This window comes from Leiobunum rupestre, chromosome 7 (assembly GCF_980474605.1).
Source record: "Leiobunum rupestre chromosome 7, qqLeiRupe1.1.hap1, whole genome shotgun sequence".
NCBI classification, from domain to species: domain Eukaryota; kingdom Metazoa; phylum Arthropoda; class Arachnida; order Opiliones; family Sclerosomatidae; genus Leiobunum; species Leiobunum rupestre.
The window spans coordinates 35,427,029-35,450,584 of NC_143390.1; the positions used below are offsets into that span (position 1 = coordinate 35,427,029).

Here is a 23,556-nt window from a genome sequence, read left to right on the forward strand (position 1 = left end):
TTTCTTTGTGCGTAGCCTGTTTTGTTTAAGCTGTTTATTTTTGTAAATTATTTGAATTACTGGAAGGCACTTGAATCTAAAGCCGCAGAGTTCAAAATTAGATTCGTAGATAAATTACAATACACAGATAAGTTCTTTGTTAAACCAACAATGGTTTTATTTTATCGTACAATTAAATTAAAATAATTTTTGATCACGCGTGACTTACGCCCATAACTTACAAACACATTCTTTAGACAGAGTATGTTGTTTGCGACTAGGAATAGTTCAAACCGGAGTCGGTATCACGGAACCGCATACACTTAAAACTCTTTTCAACCATCCATCACAATTTTCGATGCGAACCCCAACGGCGACCAACTATACGTCTGACAAAGGGCGGTACACCCCAGTCAAAGCGCCTCGCTTGATATCAACCCTAAGCTACTCTATTGGGTTAGCTGAAAGCCCGGACCAACCAGACGTGGTGCAAACTTTGTTCTATTCCAGCTTTACGTTAACCTTAGTCTGGGCACTAGATTTATATTGCAGTAGCTCTCTCTCTCAATTTTTATCTACGCTTCAAACCATAGGAGGAAATGTAAAGGAATTAAATTCATAGTACGCCGTCGCCGTTGTTCAGCTAGAACCCCTCAAGAAGGTTTATTATCATACAAAAATTGACGGATAATAAGAGGTGGAGCTGGTTTTTAACTAGTGGCAATTAAGCCAAAAGTCTGTTAAAGCTTGTGGCACTGTGGCAGTTAAGGGCAAAAACACAAGGAGAACGCAGCTAGCCTTTAAACACGCGAACGCAGAGTTGTGTACAAATTTCATTGGACGAACCTTTACGCTGAACGTTTTACGGAAAGGGGGAAGACAATTTAAGAATATTCCCCTTCCGACGGCAGCAGGCGCTAAAGCGTCTAACCAATGAAAAATGTACACAAGAAAATGCACGACTTTTGACAGGTGGCGTTCTCCTTGTGTGGGGTGCTGTGTTTGTTGCTCCTAGGTCACTAGGTGGCAGTAGTGAGAAATTAGTCGTAACTTTACACTCTTTTATTACATTTACGTTAAGTGCCCTTTAAAAATAAATTAATTAAAATTTAAGAATCATAAAAAATTCAGGATCTATTCAATGCGGTAGTTAATAGTAAATAATTATATCGACAAGAAACTAAATATTCGATTAAAAGATTTGTACAATTTTTTTAATAACTGACGTGTTAATATATTGCATAGCTCGCCCATCTTGTTAAAAATTTCAGTCGGAAAAGGGGGACTCCCTTTGAGAGAGAAAGAGAGAGAGGGAGAACTAGGATGAAGTAATCCCAGAATAACTCCGACTCGGTATTTCATATCATTGTTGGCTTAATAGTGCCGGTATTTGCTGGCTCGAAACGGAACACGGAAACTGACATAAACTTTCATTTATCACGCCGAAAACAAGCCGCGAATGTAAGTCCCGACCGTCGTCGCAAAAGAAGAGAGAAATCTGAATTTCAAATTGATGTTAAAATATATTCTCATCTCCCTTTTGGATGTGTCCCCCTTCCTCTTCTTTTTTCGCGGCGAAAAATCGTTTCTTTTTCCCCGAAAATCCGCATATTAAATAGGCTCTTTCGTTACGATCCCACACACGCATTTTCGGATGGGGTCCCTGGGCCCTTTTCATATTTGAAGGGAGGTTGGCTGTCCCGATAATGTTAAAGCCATCGTTTCGCATCGATAAGAATCTCGAAAGTTTTCGTTAAGGTTAGCTCTTTTAAAATCGCATTAGTCTTGCCTGCCCGAAAAACTTTCAATTTTTATGCTTTTGGGAGGACTTGGCTCGTATAAAGAACCGTCGAAAGAGAGCCTATATTGGTCCCTTTTTGCCTCTAGCGTTTTACCGTTTGTTTGTGTTTTGTAAAGAGCGTTGAAGCCTAATCCGCGCTGGATTTACTTCTTTAATATAAACGTAATTCCACGGCTAAAAAATTAATATTTACGTTTTAGGCTTTGGTTTTTTAAAGAAATTTTACGCTGAATGATTATCATATTTATTTATATCGAGGCGTGTTTTACGACGTTAAGGATTTGACGTTATATATTTCTAAGTGAGACGCGCGAGATTGTTAACAAAAGTGGATTTATTCCGCTATTTGTGGTGATAAGACAGTGTCCCCATTATTATAGGCCAGCCAGCCATATCTTCAATCGATTGTCCCCGGCAATCCGACATCGTTCCTGCATTTTTTTTTCACTTCCACCACAATCCCTCGATTTTTTTCGCGCTTCGCCGCGTTTTTAAAAATTGCCATCTACCAAAAACCTCATGTGTCTAGACGAAACTTATAAATCATTCATAAGATAGGCGGTTATTGCAGCTTCGAAACGTACCGTGTCCTGCCCTCAAGCGCGCTTCGTTCTCACTGCGGGATTTACAGTTGGTCGATAAAGATAAACTTAACAGCGAAAGAACGAAAAATAGCCTTCCTTTGAATATTTTTTAAAGATAAAAGGCGGTAATACCAGTTCTACGTTCGCGCGGCGGGCCTTTAAAAAAATTTGAATATTAGCTAAATCCATTTCAGAAAGGAGAACGCGGGCATATTTCTTGTATCAAGTAAAATTTCTTCGGTATTTTCTAAAGATAAACGAATTAGCATATTCATGGAAAATGTTTATATAATTGCCTGCCACGATCGCTAGGAGGGCTGACGACTATACAACGTTCATAGTCGTATACGCTCGCGACACTACATATGCTACTAAATTCAAACGCGCGAGCGGCTATTCAGTCGTGGACTCTATCACGTTACGGAGTATCGTGTACCGTCTACAGCCTAGTTTTTCCCGCATCAAAAAAAGAAAGGTTTCAACGCGCCTTTGTTTATACCGGTATATTTTTATATTTTACGAATATCTAATCTCAGTTTGAAAGACGACATTTTTGTTTCTCAGGGACTCCGTATATTTTCGGCTTTGTCTCCGAAATTTAATAAATATGGATGTTCCCTGTCTACCAACTTAATAGGTAATATTCCGATCTATAAATGCTGAAATAGAGTTATAAGTCTGTCGCAGTTGCACGAGGTTTTATTGAATTCAATAGAGTTACGTTCGGCCCTATAGATAAATATTCAATAAATTTAAACTTCAGCGTTAAGACGATTTTCACCTCTCCGAGGGGACTTTGTAACCTAGGAGGGGTTATACAACCACCGTGTCTGTCTGTCTGTCTGTCTGTGGGTCTGTCGCATTTTTGGGGCAAAGGGTAATCACTGCGTACCCAGTTTCTTAGAATCATCGAAAAGGTTTTTCCAAAAGCGCCCTCTTTTTGTCATTGGGTGTAGTATAATTGTTTAATCGGCTGGGATTCGAACCCGAGTCCTCTTGCATGACAGGTGAGCGTTCTACCGCAGAACCACGGATACAGTTACGCTTCACTGAAAATTTAAAACTCTTCCGAGGAGAGGTATATTTTGGCTTGCCAACTTGTTTTCATATACTAATGCAGAAATAAAAAATTCTTGAGCTGCTTGAATTCAAAATGCGTAAGCAGAAATATAAATTACATTATCTGATAAAAAAATATAAATATTTTAAAGAAAGATGGGCTTCTTTCGAGCGTGTGACATGGAGAAAAGTGATATATTTATATAAAGCGGAAAGAAATGTATTAAGAAGAATCTTAATTATTTCGAGATTGTTTAATAAAAACTTTCTTGGGAGGGCAATTTTTCTTTTTAGAGAGCGCAACGCGGAAGAAAACGAATCGATATGAGAAAAGCCCGGCCAGAAAGGCGCTTCCAAAAAATTACCATCTGCCTCACGCAATAGCACACTAAACCCTTTTCCCCACGTTCGTATCAACTGCCGAATGACTTCCGAAAGAGTAAAGGCATAGCAGCCGACGAAAAGGCTTTTCTAAGAGTCTAAGGCTCAATTTTTCCTTAATTTGCTACCTTTTTTTGCTAGAAGCCATATTTTTTCGCTTTACTCACGCGTCGAAGATTGCGCCTTAAGCTGTAGCCGCTGCCAAGCCTAAAGTGCTATTAATATTAAAAGGGTGGAGGGGGCGCGCGGAAAATTCCCAGATGGATTGTGTTTGAGCCGTTTCTAATTTTTTCTCGCCCTTTTCGGCGGTACCTTCATCCCGCGGAATACCATATACCTTACCAACGAGTTTCCCTTACCTTCTTCCTATAAAATACGCGCGCTTAATAATGACGAGGAACAAATTAGGAGCTTAATTACTTTGATAAATTAACATCTTTTAATTATATTCCATCTCGGCAAGTTCGGCGTATAGTTAAGCGTTGAAGGATAACGTGTATCACTAAGATTTGAAAGGTACGGCCTGCATTTTATCTAACATTCTGAAGATATCTTGGAATTTATCGGTAAGTTAATATTGGAGTGCAAAATAAAAAATAAATGTTTACAAATTTTTTACTCTACCCAAAGTTTCTAGTAAGTAAATAGGAAGGTTAATACACTTGTCCATTCGGAAGAATTACTAATAACAATCTGGTCTATTTATCGCCTACAGCCGCCTGTAGAAGTATTGAAGTAGCCACACACCTGTGTTCAGGAAATAGAAAACATTTAGGAGCTTAAAGTCGAAAATCTAATAAAAAGCATTTCTATAAAATTTCTATTACTTTGCTTATTAATTTAACTTAGCTGAAAACTTTATATTCAGAAAAGTTAAAATGGAAAATTTATTGTTATATTATTTTGCGGGCCTTTATAAGGCAAGTAGTTATTTTTTATTATTTCTACAGTCTTTACTATAAGGTTTATAATCCTTTTAATGTTTTCAGGCCAGGATTAAATTCCCAACAAAATAAGACTTACAAATGATTTCCATTGGTATTAACTTTTCTTTCCTATATTTGAACTTCGATTTTATCCAAAGAAGAGTTTCATTTTATTTTATTCACGATGAAAATAATAAAACGGAAAGATAATCCTTTTTTATTTTTCCGTTATACAAAATTTGGAAGGATTGAAGAAAATATTAGTAAACGCAAACTTTGAAGTTAATTAATTTTCCCGCCCTAGGGCGAGATTAAAACCTTTCGTATATAATTTTATAATTGAGTGTCTGCTAATAATTAGTACCGCGACTAAACGTACGTCAGAGTGGTAAGAAGTATATGGTCTTTTTTTAGAACAAGCTTCTCTTGTACAAACACAAATTGAATGGTGAGGTGGGCATTAACTGCTAAAACTAATCAAAAGAGTAAATATTGGCCCCTAGTTTTATCTACATTTCGTCCGATTTATTTGACACTTCCAACCCAACCCCCGATGTTAGGCGCTCGGCAAACAGCGGAAGCGGCAAAAAAGAAAAATTTATTGGACCAACTTTTTAATGCGCAAAGTTTTGGATGATAGCTTTATTTTTAACGACTAGGGTCGGGGCACTCGGTTGCCATTCCACCGAGATCTAAATCAACGAGCCTAGCGCTGAACTGAATGTCCGCCTTTTGTTATTGTTTACGAAATGAAAGGCGTATCTTAAACAATATTTCTGGATATGATATACGTTCAACAGATAGAAGTTCATAAAAAATTTACGTTTACAGATACCACTTTCGCTAAAACACCCCAACCCAATTATTAATCCTTAGCAAGGTTGAAGCTATTAGCTTACGAAGGTATTTGTAGTCATTTCAATATTGTCAAAATAACGAGACTAAATATTATAAACTATGAAAATATCTTACCAAGTTATTTGCAGAATACTCGTCTAAACAAAAGTCATTTCAATATGGAGAAATTAACGATTCTAAAGATGGTAAACTATATAAATTAGGCGCGTAGCGTTCGTTAGCACGTCTTTATTTGTTATGACATAAGCCTATCATAAGGTCCACATAATTAAGGTCTACCATAGGGGCCCATGGTAACGGCGTTGTCCTGAAGAGAAGAAAATTAACGTAAGATTGCTACATCTAAAATATTATCTTACTTGGTAGAGCAGCCACGCTCGGGTTGATAAATGCCACACAAAGTGCGTCTAAATCTCATATTTGAAAAATAAATACCTTCAGAAACGCAACTCTTATTTCTAATAGCTAGTTTTAGGTTCTGATGAATCATTTTGCAAAGACAAAAGTTAATTTTAAGTTTTAAAGTGATAAAATTGCGAATAAGTCTTGGCTACGGTGCTAAGGGCTCGCGGCAGAAATTTCTCCCGCGTGGTTCTAAGTTTAAAAACGTTAACGAACGGCTGGCGCGCATTCATAATGCATTTCGCGAAATTCATTTCAGAAATGCATAGTTAAGGACGTAGCCACTAGGAGGTGCAGATTTTGAATACCATCCTTTTAATAACGGGTATGTGATTGTTAAAAATTTGGCCTAGACATTTGCTTATGGTAGGCTTATGGTTATGATTAAACCGTAAGCTAATATATTAAAGGAATACATGTAAAAGTGTAGAGTCGAAGAAGAGGGAGATGAAGAGAGATAACGTCCGAGTTGCTTTCAAGTCAAAAGGTCCTGGCACGAACCTTTGCCCTTCCTACCAACGGCGGGCGATGACACTATATAAGAGACACTTCGATCAAGGACTCAAACTTTAAGGCTCGAGCCCCGCCTTTGTCTGAACTCTGCCTTACCTTGGCAGCTAGCTTTGCAGCCTCGATCGCGTGGCTGGCGTGTACGATTTGTAAGCCTCTCCTTTCCTGGTGTATGTGTCTCTTTCCTTTATCCAGAGCGCGGTGTCGCGTTGAAAAAGGATCGCGAGTAAGAGAAGCTGACATCCATTTATTCGCTCCGTGCAATTGAAAAAGAAGAGGAGAGGCGTAGGAGGAGAACTGCAGGGTTCAATTAAAACTGCGCTCTTCGCGCGCTGACCCGCCATACGCGACGCTTTTAAATAAAAACTAAAGAAACACTTAACAACTTCAGCCGTCTTTCAAAAGCGACGGAGTGAAACTAATCGAAGTCGAGAGATAGACTCGGTTCCATTTATACTTATAGACGAAAAAGGCATCTTCGGCTTAGAGAAAAATCTCTCGCGATTAAGAAAAGAGAATGCTTAAAACTCCGGGAGTGGTCAAATATGAATTGCCGCTTAAATTTCCTACACTGACATGCCTCATTTCAAATTTCATTTTTCCAAGTTGAAATCTTTTTCAATATTTAAATCAGTTTGGTGGAAGACAATCCGCGCAACGCACCGAGCCAAAAGGCCCATTTTCATGCTCGCTGGTAGCGGATAAAAATTGTCAATATTCGCATCCGCCACTCGCAAGCGTGTAAATAAAGCTAAAATATCTGTTTGAAACAGATCGACGCGGAAAGTGAAAAAGTGTGTAGCGGAAGCGGATTTTGTCGATTTTTACCCGCTACCAGCGAGCATGAAAATGGGGCTTTAGAAAAGACAATAAATAACGCTTAATTGAGGGAAATAACGGTTTACTTCAGGTGAAAAAAAACTACTTAAGACTGGAAATTTTAACAAACAATTGGAATAGAAAATGTTTTTTTTTCGGCTGAAGGCCCGTGTTATTTTCCCGTATAAAGTTTTCCTCTCAAATTTAGTTTCATATCGTTTTCAATCTCCAAACCAACGGGTGATTTTGCTTATTTTTCTTTCTCATTTGAAGACCCTACCTACACCCGCTGACTCGCGACGTTAAAATAACGGAACACGGTTTGGGAAAAAACTTGCCCCAAGACAACTGTATCTCTGGAACACCCTATTGAAACATTTCTGCTCCAGACGGTCTGTTTTTTGGTAACGAGGTAACGCCCTTTTGAAGGACAGTACGAAGGGCGGACAGTTTAAAAGCGAAGAGAGAGACACCCCGTTTTGAGTTGAAAGTAGTTGGAATCAAGGTATCGAAGAACGGAATAGGGGGGGGACACGTTACGGTATATATTTATTATTCGGGCGGTCTGTGCGAGTGGGCGGGATTTTTACGACATCCGATTCCGGGACATTCCGAATGCGTACGTGGGGTAGCGCGCTATAAACCGAGGGTCGAGACAAGAAACAAAATAGCCCTCATTAAAATCTTCACGGTATTATGCGCCGATTCGTGCCCCTCTGGGAACACTCAAGCGTGCGGCACCTCGTCGTAACTATCGTTACCAAATCTCTCTCTTCGCAAATTCCAGTTCCGCGGAAAGAGGCGGCTCGCAATGGTTTTAAAGGCCGACGCTTTGCATCCATTTCCAACGTTTTGAAGCGGACACGAACAGTCGGAGAAGCGGAATAATCGAGTCTATGCTTCTCCAAATCGGGCTTAAAACTGACAGTTCCCCACTTTAAAGTGGAAGTACAACGCAGACCGAGCTTTCCGCTCGCCTTCGAGAAAACCGTCAGCTAGTCACCGACTCTTCGGAAGAGTGGCGGGGAGAAGAGAAGGAGAACTTGGAATTACAGTCAAACATCACGTCCAGAAAACACGAAGCGAATTATTCTCCATCGAAGAATCTTCCTCTCTCTCTCTCTCTCTCTCCGTCGGAATTTGCATAGAAAAGCTCTTGCCGTTACGCCTTCGTTATACGCACTTTCATCCGATCTCTTCGGATAGGAATGAGTTAGAAAGAGACGGCAGACGCGGAAGGGGAAGGCGCGGTTTTACAAAATGGAGCGTTTAAGAGGGCGTAAAACCGAGCCAGATGATATTATTTCTCCCCTTCGCGCCCACTTCCTCACACCCTCTTTTCTTCGTCTTCTTTCAAAACAGTTTCCTTTCGCAGTTCGTTCACGCCTTCCTTTCCCGCATAGATATTATTAGTTTTCCTCATCCTTTTTCAGCCCGCAGTTATCGCTCTCTATTTCTCTGGTTTTTGAACTAATAAAGTGGGAAAAGGATATCCCGAGATTTCGCTATTCGCGGCTAGCTCTAACTTTGTTATAGACCCTCTTGGAAAACTTTATTCCAAATGAAGTTTAGTATCCCTCCGCTTTTTCCTTACAATATACAAATCCTTCGTGGCTTTTCTTTTACCAGGAAAAGTTTTGCAAGTTCTACGTAATTAAGGGTTCTGTCTATCACGTCTAGACGCGGATTTCCTAATGGGCACCTTTGAAAGAAAAATACGTACATTCCGGATAGCCCAACGTTTGCTTACCTTCGCCAAAAATATCGACATTTACAATAATCGCCAAGTGCCGAAAGTTCGTAAAGTTAGATATCTACAGCGAAGGAACGATATCTGGGAAATTTTCTTTTCGTTTATCGGCGGACGGTTAAAAATAAAATGCAAATTGCGGGTAAATAAGGAAACAGGCACTAGCGTCGCTAGCGCCGGTTTTAGTAACGAATTCTAGGGATTTAAGCATTTTAAACAAAGCACGGAGGCTATATTGGGTAAAGAAAATATTCCTCTCTTTTCGGCTGGGAATCAATTAGGGATTCCATTTTACGCCTTCGTAAATATTATCGATTGGCTAACGGCTTCCACTTGGCATCGACGAGAATCTCTGGGACGAAATCCTCTCGGGAAGAAAGAACGACGAGGGTTATTAAAACAAAGCTCTTGGCCTAGACTCTAAATTGCGAGCTGACATTACTCGCTGCGGCTTCGATCTTTAGCTTTAGAGTAGGACGCCTAAGACTTCTTTAACACGCTGATAAGGAAGATTCTGGATCGATTTTCTTCTTCAATTAAATTGCTACATTCAAAACAGTTTTCAGGGCTAAAACCTGGTTTTCATTAGGTCTGAAGGCTCTGAAATTTTGTTTCTTTGCGTTGCGCCGTCAACCGTGGCGGTAGCTTTCCGCGCTTTACCTTATTCTAGTCTTCGAGCGGCTCGGCGGCCAATCGGAAGGTTTTTTTGGAGACCTTGACACTTCCAATATGGTCGGAAAAAAGGTGATTAAGAAAGTTTGAGTTGTAAAAATACACAAACAGTAAGGAAATGGATCACCAAATTTATAAATAAACGTTTGGGAGATCCAATATTTTGAAACTAGATGAAGTTAGAAATTGTTGGAACAAAATTAATGTTGAAATATAAATTATAATAAGTTGTTTCTTCCTTTGGTCATAATTACTATCCCTAATTAGACTTTCAGCAATTCAAAATTATAAACCTTACTAGTCTGAAAAAACTAGGCTTAACTTTAATAAACTGAAAAAGCCCGTAATTATTTCAAATGGTAAACAAAATTCCGGGTATTAGCTGAAACAACAGAACTTGTCTTACGGACGGAAACGAGTTGAAGCTTGAATGGTGAAAGTGAGAGGTTTTTAGGAGAAAGCTTATTCAAACATTCGGTCGTTATTAAGGAGAAGGGCTTACGGAACAATGGAAATCAGGGACGCTTAAGAGGAAGGAGGGGGAAGAGTCCGTGCTAACGAGCTTAATCGCCGGCCGACTTCCCTTCGTAAAGTCCTCGTACCGGTAATGGTTCTCCGTCGAAAAATAAAGATCTGAAAGTAATTTCGAGACAGGTTTACTAATCTTTTAAGTACGTAACAGGTTAAGCCTAATTGGCCGAAGCTAAATTATGTCCGCCGAGGAGAGGTCAATTCTTCTACAACACCCAACCTTTAACAGCCGCGCTCTAAATAGTGTCCGAGTCGAACTCTCGAACTCACCGAACGCTTTAGCTAATACCGGGCTTCGGGTTCAGTCATTACCTTAAGTAACTGGCCGGTGATAATCGAGACTGTAAGGTATTTCTCCCCACGCTTCGGGGCCAGCGTGGAAGATTCTGAATAAAAATGAGAATCACGGCGTAGCCTCTTTTGTACTTAAGTCGTCTTGCCCAAACCATCGGGCCGCTGTCAAGATCAGGAGGATCATAAACCAACCATAATCACCAGACATTTCGCCGTGTACGCGTATACTCCCACCACCCTGCCTTTACCGAAGCTGACTTTTTCTTCGGGCTTGATGGGTATTGTTGGCTTTTGTGGCCGGCGTTAGCTCGAGTATTTAAGTATATGGGCGGGTTCGAAGAGAAAGTTTCCAAGAAGATATTTTTAACAAGCCCTAATCATTCCCGAGTAATCGATGGCTTTTCTTTAATACCATTTTTCGGTCGGGAAACTTATTAACCGGCGCGTGATGTCTAAAAGAGTCGGTGGTGAAAGACGCGACTCCTTTCTCTCCGCGACTGCAGTCCTGGTCGTCCTTTGAGACGGTTGAACAGTTCGTGTGAGCATCAACTCCTAAGAGATGAAGAAACGAACCCCTAGACTCGATTCGAAAGAGGATTCTCGTCGTGCCTATGTACTCCGGCCAAGATGATTCCTCGCTGGCATCAGCCGGTTCGCTGCAAAAGGCAGAAAACTTACTTTTTCCACTAATTAGGTACGAGGCCATTTCGGTCGAGAAGTGTATACGTTGTAAGTCGGCCTTTGTTCGTTTTCAACTTTGATTTTTCCGTTGAGCGGCGTATGAAGCGCTCCCCAAAGTTAATTAGGCTGGAACGAAATTAATGGGATCCGCTACTGGTAGTCGCGTTCTGCGAACTTCTTTTGTTTTGTTTGTCGACCCGAACAACGCCAGAGGTCCAGATAATCCGATATAAATCTAACAGACTTCGCGTTACTCTCCACCCGTCATCCTCGCTTCTATCTTCTTGTTGTGAGGAACTCAACGTTCGCTAAAATTTACCCACTGTACCATGTACACCCCAGACTAGACTCCTAAATGTCGACTTTTTCATGATCAGAACACTAATGAGAAAATCCAAAATCGTTAATAGGCTAGAAATAGACTAGAGTAACTTATTTAGTGTGTCCAGGACATTGTGTAATTATATCTTTATAACAACGAAAATTAGCAATTATTGCGGAATACATTAGTTACACTCTACTGCGACCCTGAAGGTCGGGAAGGGGGCTTCCAATAGTACCCCAAGGGAAAAAAAGTAATTTTAATTTGGGTTCTGCAATGGCGTAATACGATATTTCGACCATGAAAAGTTCATACTTGTTTTCCGAAATTTAGTTCAGAATTTTAAGTGCATTGGCACTCGTCGGTACTTTTATTATTAACAAGGTATATATAAACAGAGTACATAAAATGCTTTTGTCAAAACAATGTGTTCGCGACAAACGGGCATGGTTCTCCTCCTATTTACTCAACGAACTACAGTGTAACATTCTTTTTCCAGATTTCTGTGAGCAAACTGCGCATATTTTCATTTTAATATTCTTGCCACGCGCGATTTGCTTGCGTGTCGCGCGGTAGCAAATTACAAAAGTTTCTCGTAAATCTACCTCGTGCTCTGCAGCACCCAGGGCCGGATTAAGAAAATTTTCATCCGAGGCCATTGAGCGCGCTTATGAAAAACAAAACAAATAGGATATAACTCTCCAAACAAATAACCACACAACCCAAATTATTTTCTTTTTATATATTAACTCTTATCTGATTATACGAGAGACTGACTGAATTAGATCAAATTATTTATTTTGGATCGCTAAATATTAAAAAAAAAAAACATTAAAATGTAGAAATATAATTTACAAAGTCTACCTAAAACTGACCCGCTATTCTCCAAACAAAAAGAAAAATCTTTATGGATAATGCTTTCAAGTTTACTGACATTTACAAGTAATAAAGGCAAAACGGAACTAATTATTTTCGTCTACGGACGATTATTTGATCAACAGACTTCGTTGCTATGGTTTATTGCGGGAAATTATAACTAGAGGAGAGATACGACTGGTGTGGTTTGTGTTGCGTGTATGACCATTGTTGCAACTATGCGAATTTTCTGGATTTTGACGATTGTACTTGAGGGGAACCATCCTTATAACGCTCAGCCTTTCATTCAAAAATTCCCTCGCTCAAAATAGGGTGATAAGCAGTGTCAAAATTCCAAATGGTTATTTAGTAAATGTTTTGCCACAACCCTATTTGAATGGCACCGGAGAACAAAATTTTGCCCTTTTAACAACGGTTCCTCCATCTATGATAAAACCACAAAAAAGTTGAAAGAATCTGCACTGAAACGACAGACCCCATCAGTCCGTCGAACACGTTTCCTTCTATTTAACAAAAATCTTGGCAGGGGATAAAAGTAATTGTGGTTGAGGTTCCCGTATCACCCTGTACAAATTTTGGTCATTTAGGTTACCAGAAAGTCAACCTGAACATGTATATATTTTATTTTATAGTGGTTTTCAAAAAAAACTTGTGGTACTACCAATTTCGGTATAAACCAAAGCCATTACTTCTATAAAAAATCTAACGCTCAATTTACTTTTCTCGATAAAGCATTTCGGGAAACCTTTGGCGAAATTTTAGGATCGTTTCTATTCTCCCAATTTTTTATTACCGCTCGGTGGCGCTCCTTTCGATTTGGCTAGACCTCGTTCCCAACATCTTTTAAACGGGAAGACTCGCATCCTGGCAAGTTCTTCGCATTCCTCCATAAACTGTCTGAAATTTCAGACATTACTCCACGTTAGTCTATCTGGCCCGCGCAAACTTCTAACTCGCAGTTTCCTCTCTTCCGCAACGCGCTGATAGTTTTCTTCTTCTCTACGTCACGAAATTGCATCGGCGTTCGGCCGCGAGGGAAATCTCCCGAAGAAGCGGCGGCGAGGCTGAAAAAAGAAACCTATTTCCAACCAGGGGCAATAACGCTTCTCATTTGGGCTCGCGCGTGTGCGGAAGAACGCCAAAGAGTCGGCTTACTCGCAAACACAGCAGGCCGCAGAAATATTCCAGGTATGCGAAATTGAGGCTTTGAAACGGCAACTTTGAGAGCGTTTTAACAAGTCAACCTTAGAGCGAGTCGCTATCTAGTGAAACCACGATGTACCAATCCGGAAAGCCAAAACATCAAGCGGGCGCTTTCGTTGCGCTACGGATGTAGTTTGACCAGAGATGCGGCGAAAAAATGTCCGCCTTTCTAAAAGCGGCGTCGCTCGCGGAATCTTAATAAGAGGGATATAGACGTATATTAATTTTCCCCCAAATACTTTGAGTTTGCTCCGAATAATGTATTATTTACATATTCGTTTAAGCTATCCCAGCTCGTATCCATCCCTCGCTAAGCCTCTTAAGTGTTTACGGGCGTAAAGATAGCGATATTAGAACGACGTAGAGCGCGGGGAATTGCCTTTTCGGCTTCGCCAACGTCATTTTTGCTGGCAGTTCCTCTTCCATCGTAACCTTCTTTTTCGTAATTGAAAATTCCCCCTTATAAATTCTAATTAAATCTAAGCGAAGAAAGCGGCTCTTTTGAATTAACAGGAAATTAAAGCGAAGGGAGAAAGTAGAAACAAAATGCCCGGGTTTAATATTCATTGGCAAATTAAAAGTTTTTTTGTTGTATTCATTCCGATCTTTATCTCTTTTTGCAAATATGTCGTTTCTGTCGCCAAAAGTTAATCTCTCGCGAATATTTTAATTCTGAAAAATTTAATTAAAGAGGACAATTTCCATGAAAAGGCAGTCGAAGTTGGTTTTGTTTCCAAAGTTTTCCGCGAATGATCGAAGCGTCATATTCTTTAAATTGTAGAATTTGGGGGTATATAAATTATATTAGAAGACCGAATATTTGACGCTACCATATTGTCGTAACAGCTGGCTAATTCGTAAAAGCACCTTTTGCTTCCTGCTCGAGACGAAAAATTAATGACTGAAAGTAATTTGAATTTGAGTTGTCAGCTGATGTTCTCGGAAATTAAAAAGGCAGCGTATTTAGATAAAATCTTTGATATCTTGACGAAAAGAATGGTGTTATGGCGTTTATATAACAACTTATTGGTTGAAATGTTGACTGTCAGATACGACAAGGTTTTATTAAAGTTAATAAGCAAAATCAAGTGATACGAGGTGCACGTATCATTTAAACTAAATAGTTTTTAGTTTAACAAATTTAATCAAAAATAAAAGTTCAGCAATTTATATCAAAGTTCTACTTTATTGCGGAAAACGGTATCAACCAAGAACGTATTTAATTATACTTCGTCGTTTAAGTTGAGACAATTTTTAGACTTTCTTCCAAACCACCTCAGTAGGCTTATTCTCTTTAATATCAATCAAATTTGTTTCCTAAAACTTGTGTTTTTCGATTCTGCTCCCTCAGTTGCCCGAGGAAAAGTAGATCATAATGCCCGCGGATCAACATAATAATTTGACTTAATTATATATAAATTCATTCTTGTCACATTACATACATTAACTTTAATTTTGACACGTGAAATCAACGTTGAACGAAAAATAAATCAACGCTACACAGTTGAGAATCGTGACGTCATCAGTTGTTGAACGTGACACCTAATTTTTTTATTATTGTGGCATTTTTATTGATTAGACGCTTTGGCACGCTACAAAACCCAATTAAAAATCAAGCTCAACTTTCAATTGTTCAACGCGGACTACATTGACGCCATTGACTAGTTATTGAACGTACCCTTAAGTTAATATGTCGAGGTTTATCGTTTACTGGGCTCTACGAAGTTGTAGTAAAGTCTTATAAACAAAGGTTTTTACATCTAGTATGTATTTCCGAAAGCTTGCTTGTCTGCCTGGCATTTTGTCTTTCTGGAAGCGGCCAAATTTGGATCAATGTTCAAATGTAGCCAATTGCTCTATTTATGCACAATCGTCTAGCCCGATGTCGATGGTCCCCAATGTTTTTGATATATTTTCATGATTGTATTTAAGTTTTGAAATATTGTATATCAAAGTTCGAAGTAAGTTACTTTTAGATATTCCAATGTTTTTGATTTCCATTTGAATTGTTTTCTTTCCCTGGAAGGGCCAGGGTCTTCCGCGTTACCTTACCCAGAGCTAGAAGGGCGGTGATGGGCACGCTTTTCTCGTTTTGGGTGAAATTGACTGGCAAAATATCATTTTAAAAGGGCGCAAAAGGAAATTGAGAGTAGCGAAAATTTCACTATTTAAAAATTAACGAAAAGATCTGAGATGCGAGAAAATTTCGCCACTGAAAATTTTGCGAGCGCGAGTGGTTCTTTAACAAAAATGCCCATCACGGTAGAAGGGTTTATCAATTTTTCACAATAATAGGTTTTATTTACTGTACCCATAGTTAAAGGGGTTTTACAAAAGGGCCGCTGAAAGAATAAAAAGGAAATACTGGCCACTCTGCCTGGGACCGGTCCTATTCGGGAATTTTAGGGCTCAAAATAACTCATTATTTCGCAAGAAAATAGGCCTGAGGATGCCAGATTCAACGAGACAGAGCAAGAGAATAGGCCTGAGGATGCCAGATCCAACGAGACAGAGCAAGAGAATAGGCCTGAGGATGCCAGATCCAATGAGAGAGAGCAAGAGAATAGGCCTGAGGATGCCAGATCGAATGAGAGAGAGCAAGAGAATAGGCCTGAGGATGCCAGATCCAACGAGACAGAGCAAGGGATTAGGCCTGAGGTTGCCAGATCCAACGAGACAGAGAAAGAAAATAGGCCAGAGGATGCCAGATGATGCCAGATCCAACGAGACAGAGCAAGAGAATAGGCCCCTCCCGTGTGAAATTGGGGGCTTATGATGACCTCGACTAGCAGGAGTTGGGACAAAGGACGGGTTACAAAGGTAGTGTGTAAACCTAATTTTTTTTTATTTTTAAAACCAGAGTAGATATAAGTGCATTAGCCAATTCGTTCTATTCAATATAATATTATTCTATTGGAATAAGTATTAGAACGTCATTCAAAGGTCATCGTTACTCGAAACGGAGACTCGAATAGCCTTCGGTGCATAAAAGAGTCACGGGCCAGAAAGGAACCTGTATTGGTAAGGCCCTAGGGACAATGAGCGTCAGGTTACGCGACTCGAATTTGGCTAGGATTCGAGGAATATATTTAGTTTGTCCGAAATTATAATGAAATTAGGCTGCGACAATGATATTGTACACTATAGGCTCTCTTGCTGAAATCAGTCGGCCGCGTAAAATTCTATAGGGAATTTCTACGTTAGATCGGGTAGCGCCTTTCATTCCTGGGCGCTACTAATTGGGGCATTCCATCCTCTCTCTTATAATGCAAATCCCTTCGTAACCCCATTTGGCCTTTGATTACTACCCGGCGAAGTCTTTCGGAAAACGTCTATTTTTGAGCGCGCTTCAAAATACCTAGATAAATTCGAGTTCTAAATTAATTAAAATTCCTTATTTAAGACTCGCCCTCCTAGGGCCCCAAAAGGTGCTCGTCCATTTATTGAAATTTAAAATATTGGAAAGCCATCAGGCTAGGGGACGCAGTCTCGAACTCATTAGACTGATTAGAAATGCCAAGTTCAGAATAACACGGCGCAGTTCTAGAATCTCTCCCGATAGTCCCGCGAACAAATAAAGGCGGAAGCCTCGATTAGTTTCAAATCCCCATTATTGTGGGCGAGTTGACGGAAAATAGCTGGGAATCCTAAAAAGTTTGGAGTATATTTCAAACGCCTTAGTTCAACCGGATCCAAAGCGAAGAGTTATTTAGCTTATTGGAGAAGAGGTTGAAATTGAATCAGAGTCGAGCGTTTTGGAGAAACGGTACGGTACGTCGTTAATCCAGACAATATTGAATCCAGGGCGTCGTCGTCGTCAAATTGGAGAACGGGAGAAACGGATTTCAATTGAGTTTGGTAACGTCGCTAGGACGGCGCGCCGGACCAATTTGGGCGCAATTTGGGGATCCCCGAGAAGGCATTCGACGGTTGGAACGACGCGGCTAAGCTCTTACGTTGCCCCGTTTCGAAGCCACTAGTGGCCTAATTTATAATTCATAGGCTGAAATTAGTTTAATGCGCCTGTAATTAATCCCCGCGTCGAGCCCTTCGATAGATCTCGCTCTATATATTGGCGCCCGTGACACGAGATGTTGCTCCGAATAATGTAAATTACCGACGGTCGAACTTCTGAAACGCGGCGTGAGAGAGTTTCCTAATAATGACGAGAATTGAGCCAAAGCCAACTTGACAACCGGGTTGCGAGAAGAGGAGGCCGCCGAAGATGCTTAAGAGATTTCGGATTAGTATTTGCTAGGCGATGACCCATCCATCCGAAAGGAGCGGGGGTTAAATACGCATTAGGCCAAAACATAAATCTGACCCCGACTATTTCGCTCGCTTATTCCGAACCTTCCGCAGTCGTTGGTCGCGATTTCCTAACTTGACCAGTTACTCTCGCGACTTCGAAAGTGGGACGCGTTCGTTTCGAAGTTACGCTTCCCGGTTATGGCTTCGGAAGTATCTTCGGGATTTAGGTGATATTTCGGGTTAAAGAACTCGGCTCGATCATCAATCGCGTTGTAGCCTGGACGTTGTCGGGGTCCATTTGGAAGGCTAGGGGAAGCTTAATCCGGCCTAACGGGGCTCCCGAAATGGAGATCGAGAAGGAGCTTACGATCTCGCCTCTTCCCTGATATAACCTCCAACGTGATTCCGTTCACTCGACCCGCAACAGCGAGACCGGGCCTTTCCCTCTTTATCCGTTATTGACGGGAATTCGATGCTAATCTAATTTATGGGCTTTCCTCGCTGTAATCCTGACTATTTTCGGCGCCCTCCCGGGACCACTTTGTAAAGGTACACACGCTAGAATCGTTTAAAGGTGTAGATTCCCGGAGGGTCTATATTATTCGCAAATATTGGTTCTCACCACGCTCGCGCTGTCTCTCGATCTAAGTGTGATTTACAGCGACTCCACTCTTCCCGCGAAAACTGTAAGCTCCCAATACCCTAAAAGAGAGCGGAAGATATACGCCTAAATATTTAATTCGACCATTGGTCATCGCGCTCTTTATGAAACTGGGTGGATATAAGAGGACGCTATACGAACCAGAACGTTTGGTCAAACGATTTATGGATATACGTTGGCTACTCGTTCACACGTACGACCAACAAAATGTTAAGGTACCATCTAAGTTCTAAGTAACGCTTCCTTTCGGAAGGTCATTGTCGAATAAGTAACGTAGCCGTAGGAAGTAGCGAAATGTATGGCTTCAAAATTGTATCAACACCTGAAATTTGTCTGGCTGAAAGGATTAAGATACAGAATAAACAGGAAACTTGTACGGTATGTATATACTTGGAAAATTTAAGGTTGCAATATCACGTTTGCGAATGCGTCTGGAGAAATAGACGCTATTTAAAATACGACGAGTTTGAAGGACAAACATTAAAAAATTAAACACACTGAAGATCTTTGCAAATTTATCTTGAAACCAACATTTAGTTCCGGATAAAATCTCGTATTTATGTATGAACTTCTATTCCAGAGAAGGCTTAACTTCGAATCGGCGCCTATAGTTTAGCTTAGACATTCAAATAGTTCCCGTATTTAATTTCCTGACCAGGGTTGGAACAATCAATTTTTTTTATTTAAATCGGATTTTTTTATTTTATTGAATTTATTGATTTTTAAACAATTAATGGTTCTTTTCCTTTATCTTTAACGGTTATTTTACTTTTACTAGTTAGGAGTTCTTTTAATTCAAGATTAGCTAATTAAATTTTATTATTATTTAATATTTTACTTTGCTCAGATTTTCTATCAATTTTAATTTTTCAAAACCCATTTTTTGCCATGTTCTATTCCTCTATTGAAATACATTGTGTGATTTAAACAATTATTTAAAAAAAAATCCCTTCAATTAAACCCTATTCCTGACACTAGCCATTGTTTTATACTACGTTTTCAAAACACACGAAGCGAGTGTCAAGGCTAAAGTGATTCACCATCCAAAGGCAAACCATACATCACCTTCTTTTCAATTTAAAAGTATCGAATAAAACCTTTAAAAACGATCGATAACTCTATGAAAAAGGACAGCTGACAATTATGCAAAGTAATCGACATAGGTGTACGCGTAATAAAATTAAAGTTTAACAGTTTCACCGGCTTACCGGCTATCTAACCACGCTATATTACGTAAGATTCATACCGAGGTTTTTTTTAGTGTAGTAAAATTATCGATCCGAATAGTACAAAAAATTCAATTACGTCAAGGAAGGAAAGTCGTGCGAGAAAGAAAGAGGTTCATCGAGATTGAAATTTGCCTATTTTCAACGAAGGTAAACATTACCAAACTAGAGAAGAACGAAGAATCGTGGTCCGAAAGGTCGACTAGATTGAAAATACACGTACAATATATATCCTAAAGAGACTCGGGTGGGGGAGAAGAGGAGGAAAAGGAATAAAAGAACTTACTGGAGATTCCTGGAGGGCCGATGGTGGTGCCGTCATCCCGAACCCACAGAACGACGTTGACGTAGTCTCTGACGACAGCTGGCACGTGACATCGCATTATGGCGGTGTTGCCCCTTGGCACGAACTGGTCGTAGACCCTGATGTCGTAAGGTTGCAGCAGAACTAGACCACCATCCCCGGAAAAGAGCACATGGAACGGAGAAGTAAAAACAGAGAGAATCGTTAGAAGGGAAAAGTGTACTTCGTTATTCATTCCGCGCGGCGCTGGCTAAAGGAATTTGGTTTATATACGCCTATCTATCTCGTAAAGTTACGCCCGGCTTTTCTGGAAGATCGTCGGGAATACCATATGGGCAGATTTTTTCCACGAATTTTTCCCAAGGCTTCCATGAATGGGAACCTTACGTCTACGGAAATTCTTTTGTGGCGGGGGTTTCACGTAGTTATTCAGGGATGGCTACTTCTTCTTCCTCTCCTTTCTCGGCGGCATTCACTTTCTTTTCTACCCCTCAGGTTGCGCGCCGCCAAATGAAAAGGAATATAGAAGTAGGTGGCAAAAGATGTAGAATGAGAGATCGAGGGACAAAAGCTGAAACGCCGAAAGTGAATGCAAATTGAAAGGAAGACTTTAAAAGCCAGACTTTTGCTTTGGTGAAAAGAAAATTGAAATAGGTTAATAGACTCCTTCCAAGCGGCCCCTGAGTCGTAAACGCGCCGCACGACGCCTGCTGCGAACTGGGAAGAAATATCACGCTTTTCTTTCGAATATTGGATTATGGAAAAGAAATGAGGACTTTTCTTCGGATAAAATGTATTATTAAAATTGCTCCAAAAAGAATCGCTGTAGGTAACGATAGTCTTTTGAGGATAAACTTTAGGCCTCCGTTCTATTATTTTTATAACTAATATTATGTAATTTTAGCAAAGTTTGTTTCGCTATTATAAGATACTAGCTGGGGTACCCGGTAAATTATGCTTATTTCTATAACCAAGGAAAATGCACCAGTGAAGAAACTCCGATACATTCGAAACGAAAATAGAAAGCTGTCTCCACTCATGGTACCAGACCCAAAACAACCAACTGGTTAATGACAATATTAGACAATTATACGTTGAAAACATATAATTTTCCTTTATTATACGGCCTAGTGTCTATATAAGAAGGTTTTTTAAAAATAATTGCAATAATTTAAGCTTTTTTCGTGTGTATGCCTAAAGAACTAAGAAACTCGGTCAATTTTAATTCATGTCTTGTTCAACTTGTTAAAATGTTCCACGCGCTCTTTAATATTTTAGCGTAAAAGGCTCATGCATTTTTTTTATTTCAGGGAGCACGCGCGAAATCGCTCAAGCCCGTTTACGCTAAAATATCAAGACGCACGTGGAACTTTTTAACAAGATGAATAAGACAGAGTTTATGCTAGCGTCTACAGCTGCGGATATACCTAATTATTAAATAAATTCAATTAATTAAAGTTGTTTTGCGGATTGTAACCGTTGAAAACCACAGTTAGTGTACCATGAGATAGTATACCAAATGTGGTCGACCTAAGTTGAAAACTGTAGATTCCTATAGCGGACAAACATATATATATATAATGAATACAAACAAACAAACACTCATCTTTATATATTAGATGTTGGATATCCAAGCTACAATATAGTTGGTTGCCACTGTTATAATTGCCTATTTGTATTAAGATATATAATTTATCCGTTGACATTTATGTGTCCTACCACCATTTGTGATCTTGCGCGTTTGCAAACATCACCAGGAAAAATAAAAATGTCCCTATTCTCAGCTCGAGAAAATTTAATTTTTAGGAAATCCCGAGTTAAGCTTAGTCTTAGAGCGTTTTTATATCCATCGCTCTCTTCTACAATATGGTGGCTTCAAGAAAAATGCCCCCAAAACTTTGGGTATATTTCTTTTTGGTAAGAGTGGCGAGGAGCGAGAGGAGGTGGCCAGAAAAGGTAAAAACCCAGGTCGGTTATTTTTAAAGAAAATATATAAGAAGCGTTTGATCCATAAATTTCAGCTCGCGGCGAACCAAAGGGGTTTAGAGAGTCTGCGAGAACTCAAAATGGGAGAAAAGCAAAAGATAAAAAGCTTCCGCGTGTATATAAGAAAATAACAAGACGGTCGAGATATTATTTACCGTTGCACCATTAATCGCAAATTGACTGTAGCGAGCGACGGATAAGTGCCGATTTGTATATTACTAAAAAGCATAAAGGCATAAGTTTCACTCGATTTAATAGCAGTCCGAAGGGTGCGGTTTAAAATATTGCCTCTCTTATCCCGAGTCCCGCTCCGCTTTCCTTTTAAAAACGGCAATTTAAGATTTATGTGTAAAAACGCGCGGCACGTTTTCTTTCTTATTTCTGACACATTGTTAAAATCTCTCGCAGCCCGCACATCGATTTATTTATACTTAATTTATTCTTTAAAATTGAAAGAGGAGAGAGAAAAAGAAAAAAAGGGGAAAGGAACTATTTTTTGATGCGGATAAAGAAAATATTGTTCGGTAAAAGCTCTCCGTATCGAGCGGAAGAAAAAATGCTCAACAAAAGGATGGAGTGCAGCGAAAAAAAATTCTGTAGGACCAAAGGGAAAGATAGTAGGATGGAAGAAAAAAATTGCAGTTTAAGAAAAGAGCTGAAAAAAAAGAAAAAGGAGGTTATACGGGCGAGTTAATGCCTAGCCAGCAGCATCATAATTTGCCGCGCACTATTGGCTATTTGCCAAGGCTTAAACGAAACATAAATCGATGGATCATCTTTTCCCGCAGAATGCAGACAGCGTGCATTTTACTCTTTTTTTTCTGCAATCCACTTTTCGCTTCTCACTTTAAGCTAATCAGAGTGTACGGGACCGCGCCGGAAACGTACAAAGAAACCCGTAATGATCACTTATTCTCTAACCAGAATTAATAACGAAGGCGTCTATCATAAATTTCCCTCACCAATCAATAATGTGGCGCGACATAATACCACAATGAGAAGGATTTGAATACTCGCAAATTAATTTTTTTACACTTCACAAATAACCGATATTAAAATTTACCCAATTAACCACTTAACAACTTGGCTGATTGATCACTTTATTTTATCCTAATTAACATTTCTACGTTGTCAGCTACCGGAGGTAAATTATGAGGTTGATTGAAATATACTGCTGAAGATTGGTAGTAAAATGCTTGCAGTTAAATGGTAAGAATGTTAGCTAACTGTTTTCTCTACGCGTCCTATCAACACGTTTTCTAGAGGCTTAAGTTATCCAGGCCAGGCTAGAATTGTAGATTAATCCTTTAGAATCTCACTTACCAAATACCGGAAACAATTTAGTCCAAGAGCCCATGACAAAATAAGCATGTGATAAGGTACACGATGGGTCCAGGTATTTTTTAATTGGGTTAGTGATTTGTAACAATGAAATGTTTGTCTTACGGGTTTAATGGGGTCTTTCCGGAAATACGAACAA

At 39.7% G+C, this 23,556-nt stretch overlaps 1 protein-coding gene across 1 annotated transcript in view; it reads right to left on the reverse strand.

Moving 5' to 3' along the window:
• The window catches only part of LOC149936102 (cell adhesion molecule Dscam1-like), a 90,694-nt gene that overhangs the window by 47,392 nt on the left and 19,746 nt on the right, over nucleotides 1–23,556 (reverse strand). Inside the window, exon 3 of the mRNA XM_090154932.1 lies at nucleotides 20,073–20,234. Within this exon, the coding sequence (XP_090011058.1) occupies nucleotides 20,073–20,234 (162 nt within the window). The remainder of the gene's footprint in view (nucleotides 1–20,072; nucleotides 20,235–23,556) is intronic.